A 9229-nucleotide genomic window follows, 5' to 3' on the forward strand; every position below is an offset into this window, starting at 1 on the left:
TTTTGTTCTTTTGTGACTGCAAAGACCAATAAAGTAACATGTTTGAGGATAAAAGGCTTGGGGTGCCCACCCGTGTGGGGGTGCTGCAAGAAGCCTTTGCTAGGGTGTCTGTTGTGCTGTGTGGTTTGTTTTGTTTGCTCCTTTATTTTGTTTTGCTTGCCCAGTCTTCCCTTACCCTTGGATGCTTCTTACCCCTCAGGACAAACCTTTGTTCCCCGTGTTCAGGCTCTGCTTTAAAGCAAGCCTCAGGCCGTCGGAGTTTCTGTTTAGGGCATCAAAAATTCCCACAAGATAAAAAGAGCAAATGTTTTTTCTTCTCTCTTAGGATTAGAAGAATTACATAAAACTTAATAAACATTTTCAATGATGGAAAAATGTGTCTTGTAATTCTTTGGCTCTTGCCTTTTTGAGTGCATCAGAGAGGATGACTCTCGGCCATGTTTACTCCCTAATCGCTTGTCTTGTATGGTGTCATCTTTTCTAGCTGTTTTGATATTTGTTAGGTTTGCAGATGAGTTTGGGGCCTCTGGCAACATAGAGACTAAGGAACAGGGTAAGAAAAAAACAAATGTTACAATCATGTTATTTATAACACATCTTCTATGGAATTAAAATTTCTCTCTGCTCCTCACCTCCCCTTCCAGGTGTGGTGTCTGTACGCTTTGAAGAAGATGAAGACAGGAACTTATGTTTAATAGCATATCCATTAAAAGGGGACCATGGAACTGTGGATAGTGTAGACAATTCAGACTGTGAACCAAAAAGTAAGCTCCTGAGGTGGACAAACAAAAAACATCATGTCCTAGAAACGGAAAAAAGCCCCAAGGACTGGGTGAGGCAGCACCGGAAAGAGGAAAAGATGAAGAGGTATGTATGAACTCAGCAGGAGGAGAGGTGTGATCTTATTTACAACCCAGCCCCCTAGAGCTAGGACTCAAATGATAGACTTAGTCGGTGCCTTGTCACTCAGTGTCCAGTTCCCACAACTTTTCTTTAATGACTGTGGGTTATACTTTTGAAATTTGTGTTAAATATTAGCATTTTAAGATCAGTATTTTTGAAATAGAAAATGGAGAAGATATAGTAGACTTTTAAAATGTGTATCATAGGTGAAGCTAAAAGGCAATGCCAATTCTCTCTTCAGCACTGAGGTCATCTTTAGATTATAGAAATATCACAGTTCGTTTTTATTTTTTAAAAAGATTTATTTACTTTTAGAGCATAAGCATGCACATGAGCATGCAGCAGGGAGGGGCAGAGGGGGAGAGAGTGAGAAGATACTCAGACTCCCTGTGGAGCATAGAGCCCTATGTGGAGCTCCCAGCTCATGACCCTAAGATCATGACTTGAGTCAAAACCAAGAGTTGGACACTTAACCGACTCAGCCAGCCAGGCATCTCAGAAATACATGTCACATTTCTTTTGTATTTTACAGTCACATTTCTTTTTTATTTTACAATTAAGATAATCACGTGATTTTTCAATTATAGTTTGGGCATATATGAAAAGAGTTTTGTGTACTTTCTAAAACAAAAGTGACTTTTACCAAATTTAGAGAAAGCTACATAAAAGTGTACTTTTTTTTTTTTTTTTTTTAAGATTTTTATTTGTTTATTCATGAGAGACACAGAGGCAGAGACACAGGCAGAGGGAGAAGCAGGCTCCATACAGAGAGCCTGACGTGGAACTCGATCCCCGGTCTCCAGGATCATGCCCAGGATCATGCCCTGGGCTGAAGGTGGCACTAAACTGCTGAGCCACCTGGGATACCCTTTAAAAGATTTTATTTATTTATCCGAGAGAAAGCACAAGTTTGGGGGATGGGCAGAGGGAGAGGGAGAAGTAGACTGCCCAAGGGGCAAGGAGCCTGATGACATGGGGCTTGATCCCAGGACCCCAGGGTCATGACCTGAGCGGAAAAGTACCAACTGAGCCACCCAGGCCCCCCTTTAAAAATGTACCTTTAAAGATTTTTGGAGGGAGGGGGATCCCTGGGTGGCTCAGCGGTTTGATGCCTGCCTTTGGCCCAGGTGTGATCCTGGAGCCCCGGGATTGAGTCCCACATCGGGCTCCCTGCATGGAGCCTGCTTCTCCCTCTGCCTGTGTCTCTGCCTCTCTCTCTCTCTCTCTCTCTCTCTCTCTCTCTGTGTCTCTCATGAATAAATAAAATCTTTAAAAAAATAAATAAATAAAAATAAAAAAATTTTTTGAAGTGGAATTTTACCACTTTGGCCTTTGAAAATATATCCTAAATCTAGGAATTGATTTTTTTATTTTTTAAGTATGCTCCATACCCAGCATGGAGTCCAGTGTAGGGCTTGAATTCATGACCCTGAGGTCAAGACCTGAACTAAGATGGAGAGTCAGATGCTTAACTGACTGAGCTACCCAGGTGCCCCTAGGAATTGATTTTTAAAGGGAAGTTATAATAAACAAAGGAAAGTACAGACTTAAAATGAATCAGATTTACACCATATTACCCAAATCCACTATATAAATGTAGACATGGAATGCCTAGGTGGCTCAGTTGGTTAAGTGTCCAACTCTTGATTTTGGCTCAGGTCGTGATCCTCAGGATCATGTGTTAGAGCCCTATGTGGATCTCCACACTATGCATGGAGTCTGCTTAGGATTCTCTCTCTCTTTCTCTCTCTCTCTCCTTCTTCCCCTTCTCTGTGTCAGAAACAAAAACAAACCAGGGACTCCTGGATGGCTTAGTTGGCTGGGTGTCTGCCTTTGGCTTGGGTTGTGGTCTCAGAGTCCCAGGATCTACCCCTGCATCAGGCTTCCTGCTCAGTGGGGAGTCTGCTTCTCCCTCTGCCCCTCATCTCGCTCTCTCGCTCTCTTCTCATTCACTCTCTTTCTCAAATAAATCTTTTTAAAAAAAGACATAATGAAGTCATCTGATTTGTTGTTTATTCTGCCTTATAAATGTTATTAGCCTTTTTTTTTTTTAAGATTTTATTTACTCGTAGAGATGCAGAGAGAGAGAGAGAGAGGCAGAGACACAGGCAGAGGGAGAAGCAGGCTCCATGCAGAGAGCCTGACGTGGGACTTGATCCAGGGTCTCCAGGATCATGCTCTGGGCTGCAGGCGGCGCTAAACCGCTGCGCTACCGGGGCTGCCCCTGTTATTAGCCTTTTGTTAGGATATATAACCTGCTAGTTAATTTATTTTGAAATAAAGTCTAAACATATAAGGAATTAAAAAAAAAAGACTCTGGGTTAAATTATGCCACTGTGGATAAGCAGAGTTGTAGTCACTCACTGCTGCTGCAGCTGCCCTGTGCCAGGCCCAGCGAGGAGCCATCCCATCACCTCAGGTTCCTCACTGGTAGTGGAAGACAAAATGATCAGTTGGGCATCCCTGAAATGTGGGATCCGGCTATACAGAGCCTTCCAAGTGCCGTTCCTTGTCAGAGCTTGTAAATATATAAATAATATATATAGATTGAAGTATATATAATGCAGCTAAGCAGGTTGGCTTATTCCCATGGGATTTCAATTCAGCTTTTCCTAGTTTCCAGCATTTAGAATCCGGGAACCTGCAGGTATTAGAAGCCAGGGAGTGGTACCACCTAGAAGAGGGCAGTAAAGGCTGCAGCTTGGGGCAGGGGGTGGGGATAAGATGGGGGTGGTGGATTGGAGGTGCAGGGGGAGACAGGGTGTTCTCGCATCTGAGGCTTTCCTAACGGTAGAAAAAAGTGAGCTGGCCCCTCAATTTTTTAAAAATCAGCTTTCTTGAGGTATAATACACTTGTATAAAATGTATCCATTTGAAGTGTTTAATGTATACACTGAAACCCTCACCACATCAAGACCTTAAACTATCCATCACTCCAAAAGATCTTTTGTGCCTCTTTGGCCCTGAATTTTGATAAAACGTTGTGATTTATTGGCTTCTTGTCTCCTTACAGCCACAAATTAGAAGAAGAGTTCGAGTGGTTAAAAAAATCTGAAGTCTTGTACTACAGTGTAGAGAAAAAGGGGAATATCAGTTCCCAGCTTAAACACTCTAACCCATGGAGCATGAAATGTCACCAGCAGCAGTTACAGAGAATGAAGGAGAATGCAAAGCATCGGAACCAGTACAGTATCCTTTGTTCACAAAGTGTCTCTGCTTTGGGGAGAGGGAGAGGGCAGGTGAGACCCTAAGATCTCAAAGAAGCTGGGTTTGTTTTCTAGTCATGGTTGTGTCAGGATACCCTGTATAGTAACCGCAAGCAGAGCTCCGTTCCCGCAGGAACAGGGGCTGGTCTGGGAATACAGGTGGTAGGGAGGCAGGTGAGGGGCACCTCTTGCGGGGATCAACCTGCATCAGGGAGGCTTTAGCCTAGAGTACAAGGGGCTGGTCTGTGTTTTCTGAAGTCCCCAGACTGCTTACTTGCCATGGGTGGGGTGGCTGGTGGGTGCTGATCTTTCAATCCTGGTTCACCAGACTGGTATGTGAAGAATGGCACAGGGGCTTTTCTTCTTTTTCTTTTTCTTTTTCTTTTTCTTCTTTTCTTTTCTTTCTTTCTTCTCATTTTATTTATTCATGAGAGACACATACAGAGAGAGGCAGACACACAGGCAGAGGGAGAAACAGGCTCCATGCAGGAAGCCCTACATGGGACTCGATCCCAGGTCTCCAGGATCGTGACCTGGGCTGAAGGTGGCGCTAAACCGCTGAGCCACGGGGGCTGCCCTCTTTTTTTCCCCCTTCTAACCCATTAAGCTATGTTTCACTGATTATTTTTTTAATCTTAAACATGTTAGACATAGTATAATACTTTGAACTTATAAGTACCAGTGACCCAGGTTTAGCAGTTAATCCACTTATGTCCATCTCATGCCATGACAGTCTTCTTAAACCCAGCACTCCCAGCCGAGCTCTTTCTGAAGTGTCTCACCTGCACACACCTCAGCATGCATTTCTATGAGAAGGGTATTTTAAGGTGTTATTACCATTATTGCTCCTCAAAAGTAGACAGTAATTCCTCATTATCAAGTATCTAGCTTGTGTCCCCATTTCCCCAGTTGTCTCATAAATATATTTATACTGATGGATTGTCCAAGTGAGGTTTGAATTGGTCAAATGTTTGCATTTGGTCAAAATGTTTAAATCTCTCTCTTTTTAAGATTTTATTGAGGCAGAGACATAAGCAGAGGGAGAATCAGAATCCCTGTGGGGAGCCTGATGAGGGACTCAATCCCGGGACCTCAGGATCACACCCTGAGCCTAAGGCAGATACTCAGCCACTAAGTTACCCAGGCATCCTGTGTTTAAAGCTTTTAAAATACCCTTTCCATTTTTCTTCTTGGAAATTTCTTGTCAAAGAAACTAGGTCTTGGCGTGCCTGGGTGGTATAGTCAGTTAAGTGGCTGACACTTGATTTCAGCTTAGGTCCTGATCTCAGGGTTGTGAGATTGAGCCCCAAGTTGGCCTCCATGCTCAGCGGACAGCCTGCTTAAGACTCTCCCTCTGCCCCTCCTCCCTCAAATAAATAAATCTTTAAAAAAAGAAAGAAACTAGGTCTTCTAAAGTTTCACACCATCTGGATTTTACTGATTACATTCTTGTGTTACTCTTTTTCCTCTGTTTCCATTAAGTTGCTAATTTGATCTCCAGGCTTGATCAGATGCAGGTTTACTTTTGGGATGGGGGTAAGAATCCCTCTGAGATAGTATTGGCTGTTAGCAAGTACACTATTTTGTCTTTTTCCTCCTGTATTGATATCGTCTTAGATCCCTTTTCCCACTAGGTGATTTTCTAGTTTTGTCATTCCTTCTTAGCTGGAATCCATAAACTTTTCCTCATCAACTGTATGCTTTTGCTGAGGTATGGTTGTTATAGGAAAGGCAAATTAAATGTTTCTTTTTCCTTTATTTACTAAATATTTGGAATAATGGGTGGGTTTTTCACCATCCTCCAAAGATGACTAGTGAGTTTTTCAACATCACTATAAATCTGTGAATTTATTTATTTATTTTTTAATTTTTATTTATTTATGACAGTCACACACACAGAGAGAGAGAGAGAGAGAGAGAGGCAGAGACATAGGCAGAAGGAGAAGCAGGCTCCATGCACCGGGAGCCCGACGTGGGATTCGATCCTGGGTCTCCAGGATCACGCCCTGGGCCAAAGGCAGGCGCCAAACTGCTGCGCCACCCAGGGATCCCTAAATCTGTGAATTTAAACATACTTGATATGGTTTATTCCATTTGTAGTTTTTATCTTTACTGATGTGCAAATTCTCCCATGTTTGGTCTTTTAAAATAGGCTATTGAGCCCTTCTGACACAATCACGGTAGTCTGTGATGGCTGCCTTACTTTCTGGTATGAAAAGATGGTCCCAAGGTCATGTATGTTTTCTGTTCCAGATGTGAGTTCCTCATTCCTCTAAGGCAGGAGTTAAAACATTTTCAGTAGGGGGCCAAATAGTAACCTAAACATGAGGCTTTGCAGGCTGTACAGTCAGTCTGTCATAGCTCTGCCATTGTGGCATGAAAGTAGCTATAGATAATTAAATTTATGAATGAGCATGACTGTATCACCAAGATTTGCATATCCTTTAATTTGTGTATGTCATGAAGTATTCTATGTTTTTTGATCTAAAAATTTAAGAATGATTTCTAGTTTACAGGTCATACAACAAGTAGGGATCCAGGGAAAGGGCCATTTATGGGTCTGGGGGGGTCTCAGGGCTCTGGGAAACTGATCAGAATTTGGTGGTGCTGGAGTCTTAGAACCGAGTCTTGAATTCCACTCAGATGAGACTTCAGATACTGAGTCTCAATGGGTCTGGAATCCCAGGGAGTCTCAATCCCAGAGTTAGGCTTACAGGTCTGGAGTCCTCAGAGTTGGCTCTCAAGGGCCTACCCTTTCTTGGGGGTGCGGGCTCTTGGGGTTCTAGTCCTCATGAGTCTGGGGTCTCAGGGTCAGATGCTCAAACTACCTATCTGTTGGAGGTCCCAGCAGGCCTGGGGCTCTCTGGGGTTGGTACCGAGAGCCTACAATGGGGCCCAGTTTAGGGACCTTGGAGGCCGGGCTAGGGAGGGGCATGCTCACCAATCCCTGCCCCAGGAAAACTGGTCTGGGTGCTAGGGGTGCTTATACATCTATCTTGTCATTGTTTCTAGCCGTTTTTGGTGCCACACAACAGGGAAATACACATTTATTTTAATGAGAAAATTTTTCATGAGTTCGTACAGATATTTCCAGTTCACATATAAGGCTACAGGATTTACTTATTTGGTGTCTGTTTATAACTTAGGACAATCTGGTGTGGAACCCTCTTCCCACGTCTTGCTAATAAGTTCAGGAAGTGTGTGTGTGTGTGTGTGTGTGTGTGTGTGTGTGTGTGTGTGTGTGTCTGTGTCTTCCAGGCTGGGGGAACCCAGGCCTGTGTCAAACCTAGAACCAGCCAGTTCCTGGACAAGAATTAAATGTGCCTTTTAGCCTTGGGCTCCCTATGTGGGGGGATAGCAGGACTGAGGGGGCCCTCTGTGGACTCAGGCTTCTTTGAGGTACTGTGTGCAGGCATTGTGCCCTGGGAGTGCCAAGGCCCCATGTAGCAGCACTTTCTTTTTAGAGCGAGGACTGTCCTTAACCACTCAGAATTCATCTTACTGGAAAACCTGACTTCCCGCTATGAGGTGCCTTGTGTCCTGGACCTCAAGATGGGTACCCGCCAGCATGGTGATGATGCTTCAGAGGAGAAGGCAGCCAACCAGATCCGCAAGTGCCAGCAGAGCACATCTGCAGTCATTGGTGTCCGTGTGTGTGGCATGCAGGTGAGGGGAATGGAATGCTGGTGCATAGCGTGGGTGGGTTAGGGTATTCAGTAGCTGCCACTCCTGAACCCTGGCATATAGTCCTGTTTTCTCAAGATTCCAGCGTGGCTGAGCAAGTCTGTCGCTTTCTGATAAAAAGAATGCATGCCTGGATGAACCCTCTGGGGCTGTCCTGTTTGAGTGCAGAGCCTCTGTACAGGAGCAGGAATAAAGGCAAGAAGGTTAGGCTCTCTCCACTAATCCATACACCAAGCAAGGGCCTGGGGACAGAACTAGATCAGAGGGCTGCATCCTGAATGGGTGTTTTTTGTTTTGTTTTGTTTTGTTTTTTTTTAAGATTTTATTTATTTATTCATGATAGACACAGAGAGAGACAAAGGCAGAGAGAGAAGCAGGCTCCCTGCAGGGAGCCTGATGTGGGACTCGATCCCAGGACTCCAGGACCACGCCCTGGGCCGAAGGCAAGCACCAAACTGCTGAGCCATCCAGGGATCTCCCTGAACGTGTTTTGATCAGAGGATTGCGTCTTGTGTGACAGGTGTCTGATCCAGGGCTGTTGTATTGCTCTTGGCCAGGGTTCAGGCTTTGAGATAGCTGTCGGTACCTAACCTGCTGGTCTCCTTCCCACAGGTGTACCAAGCAGGCAGCGGGCAGCTAATGTTCATGAACAAGTACCATGGACGGAAGCTATCTGTGCAGGGCTTCAAGGAGGCACTTTTCCAGTTTTTCCACAATGGTCGGTACCTGCGACGTGAGCTCCTAGGCCCTGTGCTGAAGAAGCTGGCTGAGCTCAAAGCCGTTTTGGAGCGACAGGAGTCCTACCGCTTCTACTCAAGCTCCCTGCTGGTCATCTATGATGGCAAGGAATGGCCTGAGATGGCCCTGGACTCAGATGCTGAGGACTTGGAGGACCTGTCAGAGGAGTCAGCTGACGAATCTGCTGGTGCCTATGCCTACAAGCCCATCGGCACCAGCTCAGTGGACGTGCGCATGATCGACTTTGCACATACCACCTGCAGGCTGTATGGCGAGGACAGCGTGGTACACGAGGGCCAGGATGCTGGCTATATCTTTGGGCTCCAGAGCCTGATAGACATTGTCACAGAGATCAGTGAGGAAAGTGGGGAGTGAGCTTGCTGGCTGCACCAGCACCCGAGAGACTCTCTGTGTCCCAGGCACAGCTGTGCTGCGTCGGGGAGAAGGCCAGTATGGCCAGGCCGTTGGCCCCTGCAGCCTGGAGCTGATGTGCAGAGGCCTCTGTGAGTCCCAGCCTGAGCCAGCCCCAACCGCGTTTGGAGTCTTTTATTTATTTTAACTATTTCTTCAACATTCCACATTTGATGATGCAGATACCTCTTTCTTCCCTGAGTGTAAATGTTCTAATACAAATCTTTTTGTTAATTGTACACAGTGCTGCTGTTGTTCTTACTAGGGGCAGTCAGCCAGCCCCTTTC

At 45.2% G+C, this 9229-nt stretch overlaps 1 protein-coding gene across 8 annotated transcripts in view; it reads left to right on the top strand.

Moving 5' to 3' along the window:
• The window catches only part of IP6K2 (inositol hexakisphosphate kinase 2), a 34418-nt gene extending 25237 nt beyond the window's left edge, over nt 1-9181 (top strand). For 7 of the 8 annotated variants that reach the window (XM_072786307.1, XM_072786311.1, XM_072786308.1 and 4 more), the window contains 4 exons: nt 645-867; nt 3917-4092; nt 7600-7775; nt 8406-9181. In XM_072786307.1, the coding sequence (XP_072642408.1) occupies nt 645-867; nt 3917-4092; nt 7600-7775; nt 8406-8906 (1076 nt within the window). In that variant the 3' untranslated portion in view covers nt 8907-9181. Of the gene's footprint in view, nt 1-368; nt 554-644; nt 868-3916; nt 4093-7599; nt 7776-8405 lie in introns of those variants that run through there. The other variant, XM_072786314.1, reaches the window with a different exon arrangement.
• The last annotated feature ends 48 nt before the right edge of the window (nt 9182-9229 follow it).

This window comes from Canis lupus, chromosome 19 (genome assembly GCF_048164855.1).
Source record: "Canis lupus baileyi chromosome 19, mCanLup2.hap1, whole genome shotgun sequence".
NCBI classification, from domain to species: domain Eukaryota; kingdom Metazoa; phylum Chordata; class Mammalia; order Carnivora; family Canidae; genus Canis; species Canis lupus.